General features: G+C 51.4%; 1 protein-coding gene and 1 non-coding gene across 2 annotated transcripts in view; both read right to left on the bottom strand.

The window, feature by feature from the left end:
* Nucleotides 1–15,800: 15,800 nt before the first annotated feature.
* LOC116158378 (U2 spliceosomal RNA) lies at nt 15,801–15,991 on the bottom strand. The gene has a single exon (XR_004142687.1). It is a non-coding gene; the product is annotated as a U2 spliceosomal RNA (small nuclear RNA).
* Nucleotides 15,992–21,769: 5,778 nt separating this feature from the next.
* C17H3orf20 (chromosome 17 C3orf20 homolog) overlaps nt 21,770–26,745 on the bottom strand; it is a 66,133-nt gene continuing 61,157 nt past the window's right edge. Inside the window, exons 16-17 of the mRNA XM_064496207.1 lie at nt 22,980–23,114; nt 21,770–22,334 (exon numbers count right to left, since the gene is read on the bottom strand). Coding sequence (XP_064352277.1) covers nt 22,241–22,334; nt 22,980–23,114 — 229 coding nt within the window. The 3' untranslated portion in view covers nt 21,770–22,240. The remainder of the gene's footprint in view (nt 22,335–22,979; nt 23,115–26,745) is intronic.

Genomic DNA, 26,745 nt, shown 5'->3' with positions numbered 1-26,745 from the left:
GGGACACCCCTCTCCACGCACTGTGGCGCAACTGCTCCTTCAAGGGCAGCCCGTCTCCCCAGCCCAGGATGGCTCTGAGTAAGCATCTGTTGATGCTGCCGGCTTCCCGCAGCCAGACCATGAGCTCCGCTGCCAGAGCCTGGCACAGGCGCACACCAGGCGGTTTGGCTGAATGGACGAATGAATCTCATCAGGCAGTTACCAGCGCCAACCACCTGGGTCTGCCCGGGACTGAGAGGTTTCCTGGGAGGCAGGATGCTCAGAGCTAAAACCACGAGTGACTTGGTGAGACCAGGACAAGTGGCTCACCCTGAGTCACCACTGTGCGGCAGGCACTGGGTTGAGCCTCTGTGGTCATGGCTCCATCTACTCCTCATGTGTGAGGTCAGGTCCCCTAGACGCAGAGCCTGGGTCAGGGATCCAGGTGCACACGAATTACTAAAGAGGTGCTCTCTGCGGGAGCGAGGGACGCGAGGGCGCAGGAGCAAAACGCCAAGTGAGGCTGTGGTCCCGGCTGGAGTCTGGCCTCAGACTGGCCCTCCGGGAGCTCGGGGGCATCAAGAGCCCCGCACAGCTGGCCCCACCTTGGAGGGAGGGGGCCCTGGAGAAGGGGGGGCAGCTGACAGCGACGCTCCAGGGACGGGGCAGCTGCCAGCCGTTCGCAGCCAACATCACTGCAGTTCTGGGCCTGGGGCACCGTCCAGTAACAGGGATCAGAGCACAGTACCCGGTGTCCACTCCACCTCGTAACAGCCACGGGGGGAGGTCAAGTTAGGACTACAGCCCTAATGACCCTTTTAACCCCAAACCCCCAGTGGAATAAAATCTGAAGTCCTGGCCGTAGTCTGTCTCCTCCCTGATCTCCTCCCTGAACTGCCCGGCGCCCGCCTCTCCTCCACCGCTGCGCACAGCGCAGAGCTTCGCCTGAGCAGGGCCTCGTCCTTGCGGCTTGCTCCCCGGCCCGGCTCTCCCCCTGGGAGTCCCCTTCTCATCATTCACGTCTCAGCTCAAATACCGCCTCCCTGCAGGGCCGTCCCTGGGCACCCTGACCGATGCCCCGCAGCGCTGCTCACCGTCCCTACCACGAGCCTCTGGCTCTTCTATTCCCACGTCTTCGCTGCCTGCATTGCTGTCTGTCTATTTTCTCCAGTTGCTTCACATCTGCCTCCAGCTCCACGCACAAATCCCCAGCAGCGAGCTCCTATGTTCTGCAGGGACTTGATAAATATTTATCAAATGAATGAATACGCCCCCACTTTATAGCTGACAGGTGGAGTCTCTGAAAAGTCACATGACTTAAAGGAAGGGTCACCTGCCACCGAGGGGCAGAGCCAGAAACCAAACCAGGCAGACCCCCGGCTGGGCTCCCAGCCCCAGGCTGTCCCACCTCCTTGGCCGCGGGGGCAGCTCGTGCTGGTGCAGACGGTGTCTGATTGCGCACCAGGGGCAGAGCTTGGCCCCGAACACGCAGATGTGTGGGGAGCAGAGCAGTGACAGGCCGCTGCTGAGAAGCCCTTCTTGCCTCTGTGAAGGGGCAGCAAGGGGCTGCGTGTGCTCTGCCTGCATTTCCTGGGACTCTGGAGCCCCTTCAGCCCTCAACGCCATCCTGCGATCAGAATGCGCGGCCGGCTCCGGGGCGGGGTGGCGGGTGCTGGGTGCTGTCGGCCAGTGATCAATGTGAATAATAAACGTTTAGAGTTAATAAGCTCGAGTTAACTCCTCTCGCTTCGGTGACTAATGGGCTTCCCGCAGCCCATAACTCACGCTGTCGGTGAGCCTGCCTTCCCTCCACGGCAGCCCCAGACCCGGCCTGCTGTGAAATGTTGCCCAGGGAGGCAGAGGGACCTGGTGTGGCCGAGCCCTTGTATTTATGGCCGAGCCCTTGTATTTATGGCCATGAACGCAGGGCTCTGGGGGAGCGACAGGGTCTTTCTGGCTGGTTTCCGGTGCCTGAAAGGAGATGGGTTGGGGTGGCGGAGGTGGGCATCAATCTGCCACCAGGGGCTGGGGTCTGCGGGCGAGTGCTTTCCCTTCCCAGAGCTCCAGTTCCTCATCTGTCAGGGAAGATAATAACAACCTGGGCTGTTCCAAGAATCAGGGATGTGAGGGATAGAGAGTGCTGGGCAGCGGGGAGGGGTTGATCAGTTCTGCTTGCAAATGTGTGAAAAGTTGAGGGAGAAGAGAAGGTAGGAGGAGTGGAGTTACAAAGATCCCTCACCCACACGCCTCAGAGGGTGGTCCTTGGACCAGCAGCACCCAATCTCCTGGGGACTTGCTCGAAATGCAGAATCCCGGGCCCTGCCCCAGACCTGGTGGCCTGGAGTCTGTGTGTGCAAGATCCCCCTTGATTTTGGTGCATGTTTCAGGTTGGGAATCGCGGCCTAGACCAAGCATGGCCGTCAGTAACTGGTGCTTCCCTTCACCAGTCCCTTGATGGAGCAGACATCACTAATCAATCTTCACCAGTCCCCTGATGGAGCAGACATCGCTAATCGGTCACAGCTCTCGCACCAGCAGAGCCCAGAAACGGCCTCAGAGTCCCTTTCTGCATAGCAGCCTCCACCAGGGTTCAGAGTGGGCACACAAGGTGGAAACTGGCTGTTGTCCAGGTTGGAGACTCCACACCCCTGAGTCTCTGACCAAGATCAGGAAACCCAGCCCAGTCCCTTCTGCGCTGTTTCTGGAACCAGCACAGTTCCCAGGGTAGGGGAGGTAGAATGTGGGAAACTGAGGCAGGGAGAACTCACGGGCCGGCGAGCTTGCGTGAGGGGAGGGGTGGACACGGGAATGTCCCCTGAGGGCGCAGGAGAGGGTCTGCGGTGAGCCGGACTCCCAGCCCTGCAGAGAGAGGATGACCTCCTGCCCTAGTGCCCCGTGTCCATTATGATGGTGTGACAAAGGGACCTCCATAAGAACCCCCTGAAGTGGCTTTTAAGAAAAAGTATTTATGACTCAAATGACTGGAGCTGTAAAAACTTACTGTGAGAGTCCAACAATACAGAAGTGACACAAGAACATAATCATCTTGCTCCTAGCCCCCTCCTGCCCCGGGGGGACAATGCCAGCAGCTGAGTGACTACATCTTTCCATTCTACTCTTTGCTCTTTCAAAACATATTTACAAAAGGAAGATCGTGCCGTACGCCTGGCTTTGCAACTTGATTTTTGCCCATGAATATATATCACAAACACAGTTCCAGGTCCACACATACAGCTGCGAATTATTTAATAGAATGAGTGTCCCAGGATTCAATCATCGCCCTGTTGAGGGACACTTAGGATGTTCCTTTTCCTTGAACAAATACCCTTGAACGTATCACCTCCTGCGTCCGTATGGTTTGACAGGATGAATCCTCCGAAGTGGACTTGCCAGATCGAAGAGCACACACATTTTAAACTTTAATGGAAACTGCGGATTATTGTCCCAAAAGATTGTGAGAGCCCACACTCCCACCAGCAGTGTCAAAACATGCTTGACTGTCCCCTCCTTGCTGGCACTGGAGGTCATCAATAGTTAATGCTGTTTTCCAACCTGAGGGGAGAGAAGCGGCACCTCACCGCTCTTTCCGTTTGTGCTCCCACGGCACCCTGCGCAGCCGACGGCTCTGCGCTCACTGACTGGCCGTTCGCATCTCTGCGGTGAGGGCCCTGATCAGAGTCTTTGCCTGTGTGTCTTTATTCTTGCTCCGTATTTTCAGGCACTCTTTGTATGTTACTGTTAGCTCTTTGTGCATCTGACACGTGGCCACCTCTAAGCCAAAAAGAGGAAAGCAGAGGGATAAACGCAAATCCTTGTTCCTGGGTCTACAAACCCGCAGTAGCTTGGAAGGAGGAGGTGGGGCGCTCTGTCGGAGGCAACGGTGGGATGCAGCTTCTGAAAGAGCTAGACTGGGACAGAGGTGCACTCGTAGAGAGACAGGGTTTAAAACGTGGTGCCCGCTTCTGGGGAAGGCCTTCAGCTCATTCTGAGCTGCTGGAGAAGGGCTGGAGCCCCTTCCCGTGAGTAGCTGGCCCCGCTCAGCCTGGAACAGAGCGGGGCTGTTGCGGGACGTGGGAGCACATGGGCTCTGGGCCCAGGGGCAGAGTGGGGCCCGTGGGACACCCCAGGGAGCTCAGTTTCCGCTGAGAGTAAGGGGGGATTTCTCCTGAACCCCCGTTTTTAGAATTGTGTCTCAAGCACCTCCTGCTCCTTCCCCTGCTTTCTCTTCTCAGAGTTCTTACAATTTCTAACGTGCTGTAAACATTAATTTTGTGAATTTGTCCGTGTCTCCTCACTAGAAGGTCAGCTCTGAGTACAGACATTTTTGTCTGTTTTGTTCACTACTGGGTCCCTTCAGAAGTGCTGTGATTGTTCCTCCCAGCCTGAGCTGTGCAGAGATGGGATAGGCTGCCAGTAGGTAGTGAGCACCCCATCAGGAGAGGTGAGCAAGCAGAATCTGCCTAGCCATCTAGCAGGCTTTCTGTGCAGGGGCTCCCAGCATTCATCTGCAATCCTCTCATCAAGATGAGATCTGGAAGGGCCTCTGGATCAAAAGGAGACCCCCGTCCCCCGGGCCTCCCAGGGCTGCGAGGGGCCTGCACGTCAGGCAGCCGGGACACCAGAGCGCTCCAACTGGGTCAGCTTCTGTTTATGTCCTTGTCCTGGCCCATCCTGAGCCCGGCCCCACCCCTGGTCAACCCCAGTCCAATCTCAACTCTCCCCCCAGCATGAGACTCTCGTGTTTTGGAAAATCAACCGGCATCACCCCAGACTGAAAATATCTCAAAATATCGCCTGCGACTTCCTCCCGTTCCTGAGGCCCCCTGCCTAGGCAGGCAGTAACCTTTCCCTTAGTGTTGATTTTCAAGAAAGGCTCTTCCATCGCTGGGACACAGGGAATTTCCAGTATTTTTCTTCCTCTGCTTTTTTTTTTTTTTTTTTTTTTTTGGCCTTCAGACGCTTACATTGTGTTGTCCTGACGCAGCTCCAGGCAGTGTTTGGCCCCAGAGGCCTGGGCTGGGTCAGCGAGGCCTGGACCAGCAGCCCCAGCTCCTTGGGCACAGGAACAATGCCTCCATAATTCATTGAAAACTCCCCTCGGATGACTTTTTCCTGTTGCTGATTGTCCCCGTGTTCCAGGCCTGCACAAACTGCCTTTTCCTGCAGCTAAATTTAAAAGAGCCAGACCCTGGAAACGGTGCACCGGGCTGGCCTCGCTGTGGGCGCAAAGGGGGGAGGCGGAGTGAAAGCACAGCCACCAGCCTGACATACGTACATGTCCAGGTGGCCGCGGCCCTGTCCTCATTTTAATTCCCCAGACTACCCTTAGAGCCTCTGGAGCCCCAGTCACAGGCCTTGGAGCTCAGGAGAGCCTCCTGGGTCTGCAGAGGTTAGAGAGGGCCAGGGCGCTGTCCCAGAACAGGGGAGCAGGCAGGTCGGGGGGCCCCCAGGGCAGTGCCAGACCCCCAGGCGCTGGATTCACAAGGTGCGGAAGAGGCGCCCAGGAGGAGTGAGCCTCCCACCGCTGGGGGTGGGCAAGCCAAGGTGGCGCGCCGCCTACCAGGGATGCTGTCAGGGGCTGACAGGCCCAGGTGGGAAGCAGGTGGCCGAGGGCCTTCCCCACCTTCCGTGGCTCCAGCCTCGACCCAGGCCAGCAAGTTCTAGTGGGAACGGAGACCACAGCCTCGGCCCTGCTGCCTTACAGGCCTGGCCCGTGGCTCTGGACAAGAGGGGAGCCAAACTCTCTGACCCTGACTTGCAGCCCTGCCGCCGACCTGCCGCGTGACCTTGTGCGAGTCTTTTTGCCTCCCTGTGCCTCAGTGCCTGCATCTTCCAAATGGGAATAATCAAAGCACCTTCATCACAGAGTATTTAGGACAAGTGAGCAAGTTAACACCTGTAAAGTGTTCAGAATATGCCCGATACAAAGTAAATGTGATAAAAAAAGATGATGATGATTGATGTCGAGGGACTTTGAGCGGAGCTTTTGCTTTTCACAGGTTGGAAAGGGCAGCCCTTTGTGTGAAGCACTGCCCTCTCTGGGGGGTCAGATTAAACCCCCAGCGTCTGGGGGACCTGGTTTTGCCCCTAACAGACAAGGCCTGGCAGGCAGCCGCTGGCCATGGCTGAGGCCGAGTCTGGGGACAGATGCCGTCCCGAGGCCCCTCACTCCTGCTCCCGCCCCACGTGGATCTTTCATGGGCCGAGGGGCCCAGCACGGCACCACTACTGCCCTGTCACCCTGACTCAGTGCCCATCTGCCAGGGGACCTCACCAGCCCCGTTCCCCCTGTGTTGGTCCCCATGTCCCGGGGCTGCTGGGACGCAGCGGGTGACAGTGTCCAGAGAGTGGGGCCAAGACATGGGAACCCTGGCCGTCAGGTGGGGAAACTTGGTGCTGCTCCCGAGCCCTCAGGAGCAGGGGTCAAGGCGTGGGGTCAGAGCATCAGACAGCGCAAGTGTGGGCAGGTCTGGCTGTGTGGAGACGCCCTCGTGGACTGGGGACCACAGGACGCAGACCCAATGTCCTCAGCTGGTCCCCAGCCTCCAGAGCCAGCGAGGTGGAGAGGCAAAGGCTGGATCCCACCGTCCCTCCTTCTCAGAGGGAACAGCCCGGGGACAAGAAGGAAGAAGGGAGCGAACACCACAGACGGGAGCAGGCACAGAAGCACCCCAGACAAAGTGACAAAACTCACAGCTGCCCTGCACACACGTTACTGAAGGGTGCCTCCCCGGCGCCAGTATTTACGCAGCACCTCCGCGATGTCTGCCACATTTATTGACTGAATATCTATTACTAGACCCATTCACACTTTCAACTTGGATGTACCTGAAAGAAACTTCGATCACTGTCATGATTCGCCTTCTGACCACGGTCACCGCAGAATGGGCGGGTGGAACATAGACCAACACTGTTAAATTCTAGCCAAACCCTGCTGCCTGCAGAGGCTCAGCTTCAGACCGGCTCCCCCTGGGCTAAGAAGGGAGATGAACAAGTGTCAGAAGGGTGTCCACGATGGGGCAGCCCCCGCCTGGGACTCTCCTGGATAGAATGAGAGGATGGGCCCTGACTGCTTCCACCTAAAATGAACTGCTTACAGCCAATGACACAGCTGATGAGCGTCCTTGAAGGTTCTAGAGAGGTGAGAATGCCAGCCCTCCTCAGGGAGCCCCCTCCTGACCTCCCTCCCCGCATGACCCCCAGACCAGCTTGGGAAAGGGTCCTGGACTTCAGGCTGGGAAACCAGGATCTGGCCACACCGAGGTCTCAGGGCATGTGACCTTTTCCGGAATCTCCTTTATAGCTTAGAGCTCCAGTGTCCCGCGTGCCCGAAAGCTCCTCCCTGAGCTGAGAGGTCCTCTTCCACCTGCAGGGGAGACGCTCGCACGGGGGCCTGGAGGAGGTGGCGTCAGTGCTCTCCACCTGGGTGACTAGAGGCACCTCCCACTAACACAAACCAAATGTGGGCAAGTCACCTAACTTGGTGTCTCAATTCCCACTTCTAAAAAATGGGGATAGCAGAAAAACAGAGGACTGACGCCACCTGACTGTAAGATTTTCTCTAAAGCTACAGTAATCAAGACAGGGTGGTATTGGTAGAAGAACACATGGATTCGTGGAGCAGAAAAGAGAGCCTGGGAATAGATATAATCAACTGACCTTTGACAAAGAGCAAAGGCAACACAGTGGGGAAAAGACAGTCTTTTCAATAAATGGGGGTTGGGACAACTGGACCTCTACATGCAAAAAAACAAAAACAAAAACAAAAAAACCCTAGACACAGACCTTACCCTCTTCCATAAGAATTAACTCAAAATGGATCACTGACCTAAATGCAAACTGCAAACATAAAACCCCTAGACGGCAACAGGGTAAAATCGAGATGACCTTGGGTGATGCCCTTCTGGATAGGACACCAGAGGCGCTATCTGTGAAAGAAGTAACTGACGGGCTAGACTTCATTAAAATTAAAAACTCCTCCTCTGCAAAAGACAATGTCAAGACAACAAGAAGACGAGCCACGCTGGGGGAAAACACTTGCAAAAGGCACACCTGATAAAGACTGTTACCCACAATACACAAAGAGCTCTTAAACTCGACAAGGAGACGAACCACCCGATTAAAAAATAGGCAAAAGGCCTGAACAGACGCCTCATCAAGGAAGACGCATAAACGGCAAGTAAGCGCGGGAAAAGACGCTCAAAATCATGCAGCATTGCGAAGGTATAAATTAAAGCAATGAGAGCACACTGCACGCCTGCTTACACCACCAGAATCCAGGACACGGACGACACCAAATGCTGGCGAGGATGTAGAGCAACAGGAACCCTCATCGTTGCTGGTGGGAATGCAAGATGGTGCAGCCACTTCGTTAAGCAGTTCGGTCGTTTCTTACAAAACTAAACACACTTTTACCATATGAATTAGCAACCACATTCCTTGGTATTTACACAAATGAGTTGAAAACATATGTTTCCAAAGCATAAACAAGAACCTGCATATGGATATGTGTAGCAGCCTTATTAATAACTGCCAAAACATGGAAGCAACTAAGATGTCCTTCAGGAGGTGGAAGGATAAACTGTGGCACATCCAGAAAATGGAGTATTATTCAGCGCAAAAGAATGAGCTACCAAGCTGTGAAAAGACAGGGAGGAACCTTAAATGAACATTCTTAAGTGAAAGAAGCCAACTGGAAAAGGTTACAAACTATGATTCCAACTGCATGACATTCTGGAAACGGGAAACCCACAGCAGCTGGGGCTGGGGGGAAGGTGGAGCTCAGAGGGTTCTGAGGGCAGGGAAACTACTCTGATACCATGACGGTGGCCACACATCATTCTACCTTTGTCCAGACCCACAGAATGTACAACACTGAGAGCGAATCCTAACGTAAACTATTGGCTGTGGGTGATGACGACGTGTAAGTGCGCGTGCACCGCCAGCAGCGTACCACCCTGAGGGCGCCGCTGGTGAGGAGGGCTGTGCTCGCGTGCGTGGCGGGTGCAGGGTGGCGGCAGGGAGGATATGGGAACTCTCTGTACTTTCTGCTCACTTTTGCTGTTAACCTAAAACTGCACTAAAAAAAAAAGCCTATTTGTTAAAAACTGGAGAGACCCTTCATCCTGGGACTAAGGTCGGGCCCCAGTGAGGGCATGTGAGGACAGATCTCAGTGCAGGGTCTGAAGGCAGAGTTAATTAATTTGGAGACCAAAGGAAACATGGGGTAGGGACTTAGGACTGGGCAAAGTCACCCCCAAAAATGGCACATCTGTAGAGTCTGCAGGTGGAAGAAGAGGCAGGCATTAGAGACTACTCTTTTCCGTGGACGGCTAAGGAAACTGAGGCCCAGAAAACTGCGTAATGTGTCTAGGGTCACAGGGCTGGGCGAGTGGGCGCCAGCTCTGTGTTTTTGGCCGCTACCCTCAAGGTGACTGAAATAAAGCTTGTCGCTTTCTTATCTGCGGTACACCCAATTTTCTATTCTGGTTCTCTCTTTAAAAATGCGGATCACAACCCACTGAATGGATTTCACAACTCACTAGACTCCCGGCAGGATGTGTTGGTTCTCTGAGACCCTGAGGGCTGGGGGCATGCCCACTGGCTACTCCCCAGCCCGTCAGCATCCTGCAGCTCCAGGCCCCCCTCCCAGCTCCCCTACCCCAACCCCATTTCGCTTTCCTCCAACCCCACAGGGCCAGGAGCTGGAGCAACCCAATTTCTCTTCCACACTCGAGCTGACAGCTCCAGGGCAGCTCCTGGGTCCCTGGAGCCCCAGAACTGGGGACGCGAGGGAGAGCCGAGAGCGCAGGGCCCACCCCACTCTCCCTGGCGGGGAAAGTCATTAGGATGCAGCCCTCGGTGAGCTCCAGCCTAGCGGGCCTGAGCTGGGGGGTGGAAGAGATGGCTCCGAGATAGGGAGCACCGATGCTTCATTCCTGCTCCCGGCAGGCGGCCGAGCCCCTTAACCCTCGATGGAGCCGGAGCCTGGGAGGCAGCCAGCAGGTGGGCCTTGCTGCAGAGGTCGGCACTGGGCTGTGGGCTCTTCAGCCACTTGCTCGTTAATAAACAGCCTTGCTCGTCCACATTTTCCGAGCGTGAGCTGAGTCTTTCCTTCTGCGTTATTATTACATTGAATCCACTCACGGCCCCGGAAGGGTGCTGCTGGGATCATCGCCACCTCACAGAGGGGGAATTAGCGGCCCAGAGACCAAAGGCTTGGACGGGAGGAGCGAGGGAGAAGCAGGTTTTGTTTTCTAAAGAGGGAGATACTTTCAGGTTCTGGGTGAAGGATGTCAGGGGCCTCAGCAACTGGGAGCCTTGGATTTACTCCACGCCTTCCAGGGACCTCCTGGGTTCTCAGCGGAGAGGCCCCACCCTCTCTCGGGCGAGCACCCTGCTCCTTCTCCTGCCTCGGTTTACTCCAGGCACAGACGCCACCGTGCTGTGGGTCTCGGGCTGGCTCTCACCCACCCGTGCTGCGTGCTTCTGACGCCCGAGTCGCTGTGCGCGCAGCCTGCCCCCGCTGCTCACTGTGACCAGCTGGCTTTACGTGCCGCTCCTGTGTCCAGCTCCTTGGTGGAGACACTCTAGTTCTGATCATTTGTCTTTTGATTCTTGGTTGGTTTTTCCATGCAGATGACTGAATCGCCTGCAAATAGTGGCAGTCTTATTATTTCCTTCCTCACCCTTGTATCTCTGCCATGGACTGAGTGAACATTTGTGTCTCCCCTAAACTCACATATTGGAGCTCTAACCCCCAGTGGGGTGGCATTTGGAGGTGGGGCCTTGGGAGGTGATCAGGTTTAGATGGGGTCATGAGGGTGGAGGCCCCATGAGATTAGGGCCCCTATAAAAGAGGAAAAGTTTGAGAACAACTGATCTTCTAAACGTGTGGTAGAATTCACCACGGAAGCTGTCAGGTCCAGGGCAGTTATGGTCCAGGTGCAGAGACAGGTTCACCTACTCTGACTCTTCCTCTGAGTATCCTGCGAATTCCTGCCTTATCAGTATCTCTCTGCCTCCTAACAAGCCAAATGCTTCCTCACAGGCCTGTCGCCTTAGTTCCTCCACCCCCGCCCTTGTAAGGCACTTTCCGTTTCATTCTTAAAAAAAATCACTTCATTCTTCTTGCATCTCGTGTCGCTGTGGAAAACCTGATGTCAGTCTCTTTTTTTGTGGTCTTCCCTCTCTGCCTGGTATCTTGTAGAATTTTCTGTTTCGTTTGCTCAGATTCCACTCTGATAACGCTGTGTGTGGGGATTTCCTCGTCTCTTCTGTTTGGTACTCTGATGTCTTCCATTCTGAAGTCTTTCATTTTCCTAAAAGATGATATATTAATCTTCATTATTTCTTCAAATGGCTCCTCTTCTCAACTTTCATTTTCTGCCCTTTATTTTCTCTTATAATCGGGGTTTGGGCACTTCCCTTTCCTTCCTCCACATCTTCCGGGTGTTTTTTCTCTTCTGTCGTACATACTGTCAGCCCTTCCTGGCGCTTTCCTGGGACGTCCTCGGTCTGATCTTCCAACCTGCCAGTTGGTTCTCCAGCTTTCATCTTACAGGTGTGATGTTCTTTACTTTAACTATTATACTTTTTAAACTCAGAGTTTCCACTTGTTCTTTTTTGCGATTTCTTTCACTTGATTCACATTGCTAATGTATTTCCTTATCTACTGAGCTACGTTGACTCTGCTTTTTTTTTTCTTCTGGTCTTACCAACAGTTCTTCAAATGGCATTTCTTGTCCAATTTCTCACCTCCTTTTGCAGTGAATGATTCCTCCGATGTTTAGTTATCTTAGCCTTTGAGCTCATATTTCCTTGATCATGTCAGCTCCTCTGTTGGCGTGTTTTGGGGAAGAATGAAAGGCCAGGTCCCGTTTACGTCCCGTTTACACCACGGAACTTCTTCATCACTCACCAGGCAAATCCTTTGGATAAAGTACGACTGTAAAATCCTCGGGGGGCGGGGGAGGCAGCACCCACCATCTAAAGGGGGCCTCCTTTGCCTGTGATCCAAAGCCTCTATAGAGGGAGCCGGTGAAGGTGTGAGTGGCCAAAGGCACCTGGTGAGTCAGAATCTGGCCCCTGGTCAGTTAGCATCTGCTTTCATCAGCATCTTAACGGACGAGGCCTCTACACTCCCGCAATACCACCCCTACACCGGTGCCAGCGGCCAGGCCCGTTGCCGCTGTGGCTGCAGCGAAGAGGCAGGTGAGGGCTGTCCCAGAGCTACACCGCAGAGACGTGGGACAGAGCTGAGCGGATGCCATGCCATCCTCCACTGTCACCTCCACCCCCTGTCCTCAGGCTGCCGCCACCCAGTCACCCACGTACGCCACCTCAGGACATGTCTAGCCTTCTGGGGTTTTCTCGAAGGACTTAGTTCTTGGAACCCATGCTTTTCTCTTGCTTCCACAGTTCTCCCAGGTTGGTTGGCAGGGACGGAGACAGCAGTCCACGCCAGTTTGCCATGTTGGCAAAAACCAGAATTGCTCTCGGTGGATGTTCATACCTCGTGGAGCAGACACCTTGCAGGCTCCATCTCTGGCCCCACTGGTCTTTGGATGAAGGGGGAGATTTCTGAGTGTGTTTTTGGGCTTTAGCCTGAGAAGCCCCATCTTATTTCAGTGGAAAGGTGCTGGAAACTGTCTGACTTCTCTTCTGTGGTCTCAGGCACTGGGATAGCTCTGCAGAGACGGGGACAGTGGGTGAGCCTCCTTTAGGCTTTGGGTTCAGGCTGAACCGCCCCAGGCTCTCCAGCCACTCCTCACAGATTGGGGTCTGCAGCACGGTCCTCGACCTGGCTCATTCCTCTGGTCATATAGTAAGTGTGCCTTTATGAGAAATCCTTATAAGAAATCACTAAATCGACTCTCGAATCTCTGGTACCATCTGACATCCCCACCACCAGTGTATGACGGTTCTAGTTGCTCCGTATACTTGCCAGTACCTGGTATTTGGTTAAAAAAATTTTTTTGGTCATTTTAATAGGTGTTTAGTAGTATTTTCTCTGTGGTTTTAATTTGCATTTCTTTCAAGACTGATTTAGGCATCTTGTTGTGTACTTTTTTTTTTTTTTGCTGTCTATATAGCTTCCTTTGCAAAATGTCTGTTTAAATATTTTGTCCATTAAAAAAAAATAGGCTGTTTGTCTTCTTCTTGAGTTGCTATTATAGAAATTTATATTTTTCTCCTGGTTTGTGGTGCACCATTTTTTTCTTAGAGTTTCTTCCCCTCAAAAGAGCTGGAGTTTTTAAATTAGGTGAAGTCCAATCCACTGTTTTTTCTTATATTTTAATTTTCATTATTTATTTTCATGATGTCTTCTTATCATTGTAGGAAATCTCTGCCTTAAAATCACAAATATTTCCTCTCCTATGTTTCTTCTGGAGGTGTTATAGTTTTAGCTCTTAAGTTAACACCCATGATCCATTCTGAATTAATTATTGTGACTGGTGTGACACAAAGATCAGTTCCATATTTTCCCCATATTCCCATTCAGTTGTTCTGGCACCATTCGTTGAAAAGACTGCCCTTCCCCACTGAATTGCCTTGTCGTTTGTCCAACGTCAATGGACCACATGCACATGATTCTGATCCTGGACTCCACCTGTTCCATTTATCTATACGTCTGTCCTTCTGTCAGTGCCACACTGATCTTAATTATCGTAACTTTATAGAAAATCTTGAAATCAAGTAGTGTAAGTTCCCCAATTTTGTTCTTTTTCAAAAAATTTTGGCTACTCTAGGTCTTTTGTATTTCCTTATAAACTTTATAGTCAGCTAGTCAATTTCTGCTAAAAGAGAAATTTTCTACTGAAATTTGGATTGGAATTGCATTGAAGCCATACATCAATCTGAAAATAACTGACATTAACAACACTGAGTCCTCTAAGTGGACAAATTTCTAGAAAGATACAACCTACCAAGACAGAATCAAGAAGAAACAGATAATTTGAACAGCCTGATCACTAGTAGTAAAATTGAATTTGTCATAAAAAAACTCCCAGCAAAGTCCATGACTGAAAGCCTTCACAGGGGAATTCCATCAAACACATAAAGAAGAACTAGTACCTGTCCTTCTCAAACTATTCCAAAAAAACTGAAGAGGGTGGAACACTCCCAGATTCACTCTATTAGGCCACCATTACCCTGATGTCAAAACCAGACATAGATACTACAAAGAATAAAATTACAGGCCAATATTTTTGATGAATATAATATTCAACAAAATATTAGCAGACCAAATCCAACAATATATAAAAAGGATCATACAACGTAACCAAGTTGGATTTATTCTAGGGACACAAGGATAGTTCAACATTGGCAAATCAATCAACGTGATACACTCATTAACAAAAGGAAGGATAAAAATCATATGATCATCTCCACAGATGCAGAAAAAGCATTGTGACAAAATACAACACCCATACATGACAAAAACTCTTATCAAAGTGGGTATAGAGGGAACATATTTCAATATAATAAAGGCCATTTACGACAATCCACTCATACTATACACTCAGTGGTGAAAAACTGAAAGTTTCTCCTCTACATCCAGGGAGAAGACAAGGATGCTCACTCTCGCACTTTCATTTAACATAGCATGGAAGTCCACACCAATCTGACAAGAAAAGGAAATAAAGGGCATCCAAATTGGAAGAAAAGTAAACTGTCACTATTTGCAGATGACATGATGCTTTATATAGAGAACCCTAAAATTTCCACCCCAAAATATTAGGACTAATGAATGAATTCAGCAAAGTTGCAAGATACAAATTAATACATAGAAATCTGTTGCTTTTCTATATACCAGCAATAAACTATCAGAAAGAGAATGTAAAAAAGCAATCCTATTTAAAAACCACATCAAAAAGAATAAACTACCTAGGGATAAGCTTAACCGAGGAGGCAAAAGACCTATACTCTGAAAACGATAAAACAATGATGAAGAAAACTGAAGATGATACAAAGAAATGTAAAGATATCCCGTGCTCTTGGATTGGAAGACATCATACTGCTAAAACGGACATACTACCCCAAGCAATCTACAGACTTAATGCTATCCCTATCACAATGCCTATGACGTTTCTCAGAGAACTAGAACAAATAATCCTAAAATTCACATGGAACCACAAAAGACCCCAAGCTGCCAAAGCAGTCTTGAGAAAAAGGAGCAAAACTGGAGGTATCACTCTCCCAGACTTCAGACTATACTACAAACTCAGAGTAATCAAAACAGCATGGTACTGGCACAAAAACAGACACACAGATCAGTGGAACATAATACAGAGCCCAGAAATAAACTAATGCACCGATAGTCAATTACTCTATGACAGGAGGCAAGAATATACAGTGGGGAAGAGACAGTCTCTTCAACAAGTGGTGCTGGGAAAACTGGGCAGCTACATGTAAAACGATGAGATTAGAACATTTTCTCACACCATACACAAACATAAACTCAAAACGGATAAGGCCTTAAATGAAAGACCTATAACCATAAAACTCCTAGAAGAGAACATAGGCAGAATACTCTTTAGTACACATTGTAGCAATTTTTTGGGACCTGTCTTCCAAGGCAAAAGAAATAAAAGCAAAAATAAACAAGTGGGTCTAATTAAGCTTAAAAGCTTTTGCACAGCAGAGGAAACCATTGATAAAACGAAAAGACAACAAATGGAATGGAAGAAAATATTTGCAAATGATGCAACCAACAAGGGGTTAATATCCAAAATACACAAACAGCTTATATAACTCAATATCAAAAAACCAAAAAGCTCAATCAAAAAATGGGCAGAAGATCTGAATGGACATTTTTTTTTTGATGCACCATTCCTGGAGGTACCGCAATACCAGGGCAATGTGTAGAGTAGATGGAACGAGCTCCCACTCCAACTCCCTGCTCCAAAAATCCATCCAATATATTGTCCTCAGACAGAGGACGTAACAGACATTAAACTGATAAGAACAGATACTATACTTGATCTTAGCCAAAAGGCTGAGAAGTGATGAATGGACATTTTTCCAAAGAAGATATACAAAGAAGATGGCCAACAGGCACATAAAAAGATGCTCAGTATTGCTTATGATTAGAGAAGTTCAAATAAAAGCCACAATGAGATATCACCTTACACCTGTCAGAATGGCTGTCATCAAAATGACTACAAACAACAAATGTTGGAGAGGATGTGGAGAAAAAGGAACACTCCTACACTGTTGGTGGCAATGTAAGTTTGTGCGGCCACTATGGAAAGCAGCGTGGGGAGTGCGGAGGTTCCTTAAAAAACTAGAAGTATATATACCATATGATTCATCAATTCCACTCCTGGTTGTATGTCCAGAGAAAATGAAAACACTAACACCCCTGTACCCCAGTGTTCAAAGCAGCACTATTTACAACAGCCGAGATACGGAAGCAACTGAAGTGCCCATCAACAGATGACTGGATAAAGAAGATGTGATACACACACACACACACAAGCATGTGCAATGGAGTATTATTTAGCTGTAAAAAACAAAGGAATTCTGCCACTTGCAGCAACATGGATGGACCTAGAGAATATTATGCTTAGTGAAATCAGAGAGAGAAAGACAAATACTGTATGATACCACTTATATGTGGAATCTAGAAAATAATACAAATGAATGTGTATGTGACACAGAAACAGATTCACAGATACAGGATATAAACTAGTGGTTACCAATGGGGAGTGGGAGGGGAAGGGCAAATTAGAGGTACGGGATTAAGAGATACAAAATACTATGTATAAAATAGATAAGCAACAAGGATATATTGTATAGGACAGGGAATTATAGATGTAATCTTGTAATAATTTTTAATAGAGTATGATCTGTAAAAACACTGAATCACTCACTATCTGTATACCTGAAATATAATATTGTAAACCAACTACTCTATATACTTCAATAAAAATAAATTTCAAAAAATACTTTTTCCAATACACAAAATGATATATATTTCTCTTTAGGTTGTTAACTTTTCTCAACAATGGCTTATGTTTTTTAAAAACTGAGATAAAATTCACAATTTTAACTACTTTAAAGTGTACAATCCAGGGCCTTTCAGTAGATTCACGATGTTATGCAATGATACCACTAACTCCAGGACATTTTCATCACCCCAAAAAGGAAGCCCATACTTTTTAAGCAATCACTCTGCACTCTAAATCCCTCCTCTTCTCCATTCTCTGGCAACCACTAATCTGCCTTCTGTCTCTATAGAGATTTGTCTGTTGTGTACATTTAACATATGTGGAATCATACAGTATGTGGCTTTTTGTGTCTGGCTTCTTTCACTAAGAGTAACGATTTTTAAGTTCATCCACATGTTAGCATGTACTAGTATTTTAACTTTTTTAATGACAAAATAGCATTTCACTGAATAGCTATACCGCATTTTGTTTATCCATTCATCTGTTCACAGACATTTGGGTCATTTCTACTTTTTGGATAATGCTGCTATGAACATTCATATACAAGTTTGTGTATGTGAGAGTCCCTATTTTTTGATTGGTGAATTTAATCCATAATCTACTCACATTTACTGTAAGTTTTTCTTTTTTTTTTTTGCTTTCATTCTTGAAGGATATTTTTGCTGGATATAAAAATCATAGGTTGACTTTTTTTCTTTTAGTACTTGCACTGTTTTAGATGAGAAATCAGTATTCATACTTTTTCTTCATTATATAATAAGTCTTTATAATTCTAAGATCTTTCTCTTATTATCAATTATCACCAATTTGATTGTGATGTACCTTCATGGTGTTTCCTTTGTGTTTATCCTGCTTGGGATTCATTGAGATTCTTGCATCAAATACAGAAGGATTTCGGTCAGGGTTACCTCAAATATTTTTTAACCATCTTTCTCCCCTTTATTTGGGGTCCCTAATTATATATATATATATATTATATATTATATACAATTACATGTTAAAAATCTAGAAGTATATATACCATAAGATTCATCAATTCCACTCCTGGTTATATGTCCAGGAAAAATGAAAACACTAGCACCCCTGTACCCCAGGGCTCACAGCAGCACTATTTACAACAGCCAAGGTACGGAAGCAATATATATATTAGACCACTTAATGCTTTCTCACTGGTTACTAAGGTTCTGTTCATTTTTTCAGACTTTTTCACCCTCTGAATTTTACTTTGGCTATTTTATATTGCCCTGTCTTTTAAGTTTACTGATCTTTTCTTCTCTAGCTATTCTTCTAATCTACCTTTACTTATGCCTAGCATATTTTTCAAATTTTACATCCAGGTGTTTTTGCAGTTTCTGTTTCTCTCATTGTGTTCTACTAAGTAATTTTAAATTTTATAATAGCTCTTCTAAAGACCTTGCCTGCAATCTGCATCACTTCTATGTTTTCCTAGTCTGTTTCTATTGACTGATTTTTTTTTTCTGGTCATAGCTCATATTTTCTTGTTTCTTCACATACACAGAGAATTTTTAAAATTGCCTTCCAGACGTTGAATGTTATGTTGTTCTGTTATGTTGAATGTTATGCTGTGTCTGTATTTACTGTTCTCCTTTAAAGAGGGTGAGATTTTCTTTTCAGGCAGTTCAATTCACTTGAAGATCAGCTTGATCCTTTCAAGGCTTGTTTTCTCATTTTTAAATTGACATATAGTTTATGTAGAGTAAGGTTCACTCTTTTAGGCATATATGTCTATGAGTTTTGACAAATGCATAGTCAGGTAACCACTGCCATAATCAAGATATAAAATAATTTCATCGCCCTCCCACTTCCCCAAATTCCCTCATGCCCTTTGTAGTCACCACCAACCCCGCCCCCACCACCACAGGCGACCACTTCTCTACTTTTTCTGTCGCCTTGGTTTTGTCAAGGATTGTTTTGAAACTATCAGGGAGTGTGCAGATTAGCCTTTACTACAAGACGAGTTTCCTGGGGTCTCCACTGGAAGATCCAGGTCTTGCAGTTGGATGGAACTTGAGTCTCTCCCAACTCTCAGTTCACAGCTCGCTTCTGGCTTCATGAAGCCACACCCTCAACACCTGCAGTTTAGCATTCAGCCAAGATTCAAAGAGTCCCCTCTGCAGACCCCCAGAGCCCTCCCTGCAGAGCTCCCTCTTCAGACACCATGCACCCAAATTCCATTCACCACTGGCTCCCCAAATGCTCATCTCTCTCCTCAGTTCAGCAATACTGTTGTATTCTGCTTGGATTCTCCTTCTGTGCACCGTGGTCCAGAAAGTGTCTCCGGCAGAAAGCCGAGGGGACTGTAGAACCCACTTTGTTTCTCTTGTCCTGGTTGGTGTGTCAGGAGGACTGCTCCAGTACCAGTTACTCCAACACATCTGGAAGCAAAATTCAGTCCATCTTTTGTTTCATATCTTGTTCCTTGCTTACATTTTCAGATCCTTTTATTTAAACAGTGAAATATATTCATTTTATATTGCATCTGACAATTCCAATACCCAAAGTCTTGGATGTCTAATTTAATGTTTGATGTTTGTTTTAATTCACTTTGGCTTACTTAAAACAATTCTCGATTGTGAGCTCACGTTCAGCTTGATTCTCTCTGTGGGAATCCTGTGAGGTCTTGGCTGAGAGTGAATGTCTCTAGAGGGCATTTGTGTTTGCTTCTGCCAGCCATCCTGGGATGATACGAACTGGGTTTCCCAGACCTCACAGACAGAATATATATATATGTAAACCCAAAATTTCTGGGAAGGCAGACCTGAGTTAAACATTCTCAGGATCCTCAACCAAAATATTTTTCTCTGAGACAGACGGTCAAGTCCCCTTGTCATTTCATGTGTATCAAGGGTTCCAGATTTATATCTGGGGTCTTATTTAAAGCTTGGCATCTTGTTCAGGCCAAGACTTTGCTTCACGTTTCCCTACAACCATTAAAGCCAGGCTGCAGGTCACTGGGGTCAGAACAGCCTCAGGACAGCTATGGTTTTAGCACTTGCTGACCACTGGGCTTCCAAGTCCTCTTTCCAGCCCCTGACGATTTTCCTTACTTTGTGAGTGCCAGTATGCGATTAAAGGGGTATTTGGTTTATGCTGGACAATATTTCTATGTGTTTCTTAACAGGATGTTTTTTTTCCCCCCAGGCCATTTGATCCATACCATTGCTAGAAATGGGAGTCTGATCTCTGTCTTGCTGCCCTTCTCATCCCTCCTCCCCCTGGCCCAGGTCCACCTCCACACAGAGGAATGAAGTGGGGGAGTGGATCTGGCACCTGGGACCTTGCCTAGTGCAACCACGTGCTGACTCTATGGCCTCTGGCAGTCCCTGCCTTTCTCAGGGCTCCGTCCTCCTCCTATTAAGGTGAGAGACTGGATACCTCGATCCCTGGGTTTCCTTCTCATTTTAATTTTTTTGACTCTGAGTCTGTTTGTGGATAGTCTTCCTCTCTCCCAGGCCTTCTACTGGGTCATCTTGGACAAGAATTGGGAAAGCATGCTCCTATTTCTCAGAGGCCCTGGGGCTTCTGACCATTCCATGTCCCCTGTCAGCCTGAGGACCTGGGAGGTGAGGAATTAGATCACCCCTTAGTCCCCTGCTGGCCCAGATGGCACACAGCAAGGTCTAACAAAGCCTACCCTCCCGGCTCTGGCTCTAACCCCACCCTCACTTCCTCCAAGAAGTCGTCCTAAAAACAGAGGCCCAGTAAAGGAGAGGGCTACTCCATGCATGGTAAAGACTGGTAGTTACCTGGTAGTGGCTGCCTGCCCCTTTGTGCTGAGGATGGAATCTTAGGCATCACTTGGGTTCAGAAGGCTGTGATTGATCAATGATGCCTGCAAGGGCCTGGGGTGAATGGCAGCAACCTGTTGTACCACGTTTGCCATCTCCGTAATGTCCACTTGAGCTATGCCACACTCTTTTGCTTGAGGATGCCATAGACCTCCCCATAGCCAGGAAGAAGATGACAGGAGGGAGCTTGAAGGAAATCTCATTATCCTAGTCAGGTAAGAGTCGTGACTTTCAGATAATCTCACACCTCCCATCACGCCTGGTTTGCTGAGGGCACAGCCTCTCCTGGTGCTTCCATGAAGGAGGGGGCTTCCCCTTTCCTTCCTCCTCCCCAGGGGACCCCTTCTCCTTCCCACCCTGTGCTCCGCCAGAGGGAGGCATCCCTGCTCATGTCAGCTCACTTCTGACCCCGTTTCAGCGTGGCAAGCACCTTCAGAGCATGCAAGCTTAAGAACACAGTACATCATTTCAAATCCATTTCTAGGGGGACAAATGTATAATTCAAAAAAAGGCCTTCGAATGATACAGAGGATAAAAATTAAACATCAAAGAATTTGAGTTAAAAAAGCATCTGTTTACAGAGGGAGCACAAGTAGTTAAGTGTGCCCAACGCTGCCCACGGACCAGGGCCTGAAGTTTCTCGCTCCCCGGCCTGCAGAGCAAGGCAGACCCTCTGAGGTCCTTGCCAAGCTCGGAAGTGGCTCTTGGGACCCCAGACAGGTGGGCCCAGAGCTGGTGTGACATGTGCCCCGCTGAGGTGTCGGCACACCAGGGGGGCTGCCATCTCTGGGCCCCGTGATGCTAGTAAGGACTCTTCAGGCTGGCAGCTCGGGGGGGGGGGGGCGTCTAATCTGCAAAGGGCACTGAGTTTGGGCTCAACGGGGATGTTGGCACACCCAGGCCACAGAGGCTCTGGCTCTCCCAGTGCCACCAGGGGGGCCCTGGGCGTGGCCTGTCACTGCCCTTCCACCCCACGCCAAGCCCCCTCCCTCCCCCCACACTCCCTCCCCATCGCTCTCACCTCTCCTTTTGTCTCTCCTCCCCTCACCTGGCTTTCTTGCTCTCTCTCTCCTGCTTTGCCCGCTCACCCTGTTCTCCTCCTGGACCACAATCCGAGCCTTTCCGCACCCAGCCAAGGGAGGGAGGGCACATCTGAGACCTCACCAGGGCTAGTGTGTCACTGGCTTGCCCCCCTGGAGACCTTCACTTCCTTGGCAGTGGGGCATTCTCAGACTGACTTCAGCTGCCACAGAGGAAGCTCTGGGTTGAAGGAGCCACATTTCCAAGGCCTCGGCCTGGAACAGGATCGTCGGGAGCCTCTGGCCTTGTAGGGGCCAGCCTACCCCACAGCCTCACCCAGACGCTGGAGGCAGGCGTATTTATTTGGCAGAGCTCAGAGAAGAGGCAGGAGACTGGGGAGGCAGGGCTGGGGGGCCGGGGGGGCGCATAGGAGGGGCTGCGTCCAGGCCAGAGCTCCGGTCGGCCAAGGGGGCGGCATCACTTCTTGGAGGCCTGTTTTTTCCAGGGAGCTTTCTTATTGCTGTTCCTGGCTTTGCTGAGAAGATGCAGGTCTACTTCAGGCTGCTGCATTCTAAAAATCAAAACAGAGAGAAGCAGATGCTGGGAAATGGGTGGAGAGGGCTGGTCTGATGCCGTCCACAGCCCTCCCTGGCTGGGCTGAGAAGGGTGGGCCCCTCTGCCTGTCCAGCCGAGGCCTCTGGGCGTTGCTCCAACCTGGGGGTTCCAGAGGCACTGGTGACCTTTCCAGGTGCCCACAGTTTTGCTTTTCTATCTTCGTGAGAAATTTGTGATTTTTACACTCTTGCAGAACACGATTCACTTCCGAGTTACCAAGGCCAGAGCAGTGGACTTTTGACAGGTCTGGGAAATTTCTCGCAGGGAGGCAGAGGGCAGTCTCCACCCTTCTCAGACCGATGGGTCCAGGCCGCTGGGCTTCGCAGCAAAGTCTACAAAAGGTCTCCAATTCCACCACCTAGGCCACTGCCAGCAGCTCTAGGGAGCAGCCTGGATGCCCAACTAGACCTTGTGTTGATAAAACTGGGAGCCATCTGGGATCGCTGGAGGACCCCTGCCTGGGGGGAAGTGACTTCCCCAAGGCCACTTACCCCACGTGGCCTCTGTGGTCTGTGGCAGAGCCAGGGGCCCGGCCGTGAGCCACACCCATTCTGCCGACCACAGGAGGGACCCTGAGCCCCAGGTCGGGGTGGCCACCTACTTCTTCTCAGCTTTAAGGGAAGACTCTTCCATCTTGTCCCCCACGGCCAGTGAGGAGGCGCTTCCTTGGATGTCTCCTGACACTGCTTTTTTGGGTGAGTCACAGTCTTCCAGGCCTGGGATGGAGGGCGAAACGCTGCAGGAGAGGCAGGGAGGGGAGGGAGAGCTCAGCAGAGGTACAGCCTAAGGGGGCTTGGAGCTGGGGTGCCCAGGCAAGGGCCCTTGCTGGGTGCTGCCCCTTCAATGTTCCAGTTCCGAGAGAAAAGGGTGCGGGTGCTTCTCCTCCCAAGGTGGGTGAAGGGAGACCCCCCAGGGACCCGGAGAGTCACTGGAGGTCGGCTTCCCTGGCTTCTGTTTAAGGCTGCAATTGCCCTGTGTCCATGAGCCCAGCACTGACCACTGGAAAGGCCTGCTGAGGGGGCTCCGCAAAGTGAGTGGAGGAGGCAGACAGGAGGCCAAGGAAACAAGTCCTCTGGTACAGTGTGATGGGTTGACTGTGTCCGCCTAAATCTTCATATTGGAGTCCTAACCCCAGGACCCCCGAATGTGACCTGATTTGGAAACTGAGTTAAGATAAAATCACACCAAAGTAGTGTGACCTCCACTCTCATCTACCTGGCGTCCACCAGGTTCAAGAGTCTAAAGTCCAATTTCTGATCAAGCCTCTCCCCAGCTCGAGAACTATCAATGGCTCCCCATTGCCTGTATGATCGGGTCACAGAAACTTTTAGTTACAAGCCCTTCCTCTGCCCATCCAGTGCCTGTTTACCCTTCAGCAGGGCTCCTGCTCCAGCTGGTCCTCCCAGGACTCCTCATGAACTGGTCCACAGAGACCAGCTCACACCCGGAGAGCCCAGCACTGCCGCATCCTGGGAAGCTTCTACTGTCTCCTCTCCATGTGCTCAAGGGTCTCATCTCACCAGCCAGGCCCGGCCCACACCTCACATGCCTCTGGTTCCACTGACAGAGTGGCTCGACCCAGAGCAGATGGGCGGCAGGCCCACAGTATCACAAACCAGAGCCCCGCTGAGAACCACCACGGCCAGTTAGGGAAGCTGCCCGGGTGCGGAGGTGGGGAGGTCGCTTAGGTGGAGGTTCGAGGGCCAGCTCTGCCATGCCCTGTCACTGCACAAGCAGAGAGCAGGCACCCTCTTCCCGGGGCCTGGCTAGACTCCCCTCTGAAGGGGTCGAGGTGCCTGAGGACAGAGCAAGCAAGGCCTCAGGAGGCGGCCCCCGGCGAGCCTCCCTGGGCCGCGGGCGGAGGCTGGCGTGAACAGCTGGCCAGGGCGAGCACCGTCACTATGGGGGGCCTGGCGGCAGCTGGCTGCCCCCAGCCCCGGGCCCGCCACTCACAGCGCCAGCCTCGGAGGGGGCCTGGCGGGTGCGGCGGGGGAGGCTGTGGGCACAGCTGACCCAGGGAGAGAGCGGGCTCCCGTGCCTGCCCCTCCTGCCTCCCCCGAGGGGCGTGTGATCAGGTGGCACACGGCGAGGAGCCTCCCCTCGCATGCGGCTGGCACCTGCAGTTTGCGAAGCCTGTGCTTGACAGCGTACAAGGAGCACTGCAGCTGACACCGCCTCCCGAGGACCCAGGGCACCCGCAGCGCTGTGTCCCGTCTGACGTGCTCCCCGTGCCTCGGAGCACCCGGCCGCTCCCGCTCCCAGGGGCTCTGCGGTTCACAGCGCGCGCCGCAAGGCAGGGCCGTACAGTGCGGGAAGCACCGCCCGGGCCCCCGGCTCACGAAGCGCTCGGGAGCAGGCTGGTCTCCGGGGCTGGGCAGAGGGCGCACGGAGTCACCGGACTCTGCAGCCCACGGGGCACAGGCTTTGTCAGGCAGGTGGCGCCTGACAAAGGACTTGGTCTTCCACAGATTTCAGCACAGCGTGCACAGGGCTCCGTAACTTTCTGGGAATACTGCAGCTCACACAGGCTTTGCACATCACCAGGCACGCGACAGTTCACAAAGGACTTCGTCATCACAGGGCATGTCACCCCTCACAGACTGATTCTCTGGACTCCCTGCTCTGAGAACAGTCCTGAAAGAACGACGTCCCCCTCCCACCGAGAGAGGACAAGTGATGCCACCCAAGCCGTGTCTGTGGCGGAGCCTGGCCCCCGCCTCTCCAGGACCTTCCCTGTCCTCTCTGCTCCCTGCACTGGAGGGAGGGGCTGCACAAGGGCCACCCAGCCCAGCCCCTCTGTGGGGGGGGTCACCCCCCAGACCCCCACATCGCCCAGCAGCTAGGCGTGGAGACCCCCACTTCACTCTCCTCTCCCTACCACGCTTGCCGGATGCCAGGCCGGGCCCTGTGGGGTCACGCATGGCAAAGGCAGGCCCAGGTGCTGGCAACCGCACCGACAGCTGGGTGAATTTGTGCTCTGTGGCCCCGAGGTGTGGACTAGGCTGGCTTCCCATCCCCTTCCAGTCCTAGGTGGACAGAAGTGGCAGGAGGGGGTCTCCTGAGACTTTCCGCGCTGGGCACACGTCAGTGAGCAGGGTGGAGGGCAGGCAGGTGGCACTGCGGGGTCCCCTCGCCTCCCACCTAACCTACCCCTACTCCCGGGATGGGCCATGGCTTGGCATGTCTGGGGAACTCCAAGCACCACTAGACTGAGAAAAGGAGCCAAGCTGAGTGGGGCGCAGGGGAAGGGCCCCCGTGGAGGATGCCCGACAGCAGGGCATTCCAGCCTTGCCCCTCCTGGGCCCCTTCTCCACAAACCTGCTGGGCTGCCCTCCTACTCAAAGCCCCGACATTTGCCGGCTGCACCCAAGAAGGGGGCAGTCGTCCCGGCTGGGGAATCAGGGGGCCTCTGTCTTGCCTATAGCTAATCTGGCACCACCTCCACCATCCCCCAACCCCTTGGGTTGGGGAGCACATGGTGCCTCTTGGCGTTTTCAGGAGGCCCCTTTCTCTGCAGCGCCAGCCCTCCTTGCCCTCTGTCACCTCTTTGGTCACCACCCTGCTCTGTCCCCGCTGCAGCTCACGAGCTCCCATCACAGGGCCTGCCAATAGCATGACCTCTCATGGCCACGAGGACCCCAATGAGGGAGGAGGGGAAAAGCAGCGTCCAGGTGGGTGCAGCCCAGACCAACGAGGCCACCACCTCCTCCAGACGCCACCCCGTGTGTTCCAGTCATCCTCGCGGCCCAGCTGCTGCCCACTTCACCCAGAAGCTTTCCTGACGGCTCCAGCCTGCTGAGCCCTCCCTCGGTCGGGGCTCCCATGTGCCTTCCATCTGGGGGCCCCTCGCACATCCATCCCCAGAGCCTCAGAATGTCGGAGAGAAGCCAAGAGGGCAAGGAAAGGGCTGGGCCAGCGTGGACCCAGTGCCCAGCACAGGGCTGTCCTGGGGATGGGGTGGGGGGTCACCATCCACTGAACAAATGAAGAAAGGAAAAAAGGTTCAGGGGCAAGAGGGTGTCAGGGGGCTTTGGCCTCATTCAGCTCTGGTCTCCAGGCTGGTCCTGGCTCCCAGCTGCAGCTGTTTACTGGACCGTGGGCCTTCACTGGGCCTTGCATTGGGGGCCCCATCCTTGGGGTCAAAGACGAGGGCCATGGCAGCTGCCCTCAGGGTCCCTCTCTTCACCCGTCCCCTCAGCCTGGCTGCTGTGCGTGGAGGGGCTCAGAAGGCCCCCTCCCAGGTGGGCCGACGAGGAGGAAGGAGGTGCAGCGGGAGCAGCCCAGGAAGCCTCCGTGGGGAACAGGCTCATGCTGGGACTGCAGGCCGAAGGGCAGATGTGGACAGGTCGGTGGAGCAGGCGGGGCAC

Source organism: Camelus dromedarius, chromosome 17, assembly GCF_036321535.1.
Source record: "Camelus dromedarius isolate mCamDro1 chromosome 17, mCamDro1.pat, whole genome shotgun sequence".
Classification (NCBI taxonomy): Eukaryota; Metazoa; Chordata; class Mammalia; order Artiodactyla; family Camelidae; genus Camelus; species Camelus dromedarius.
This window is presented reverse-complemented; position numbering and strand designations above follow the sequence as displayed.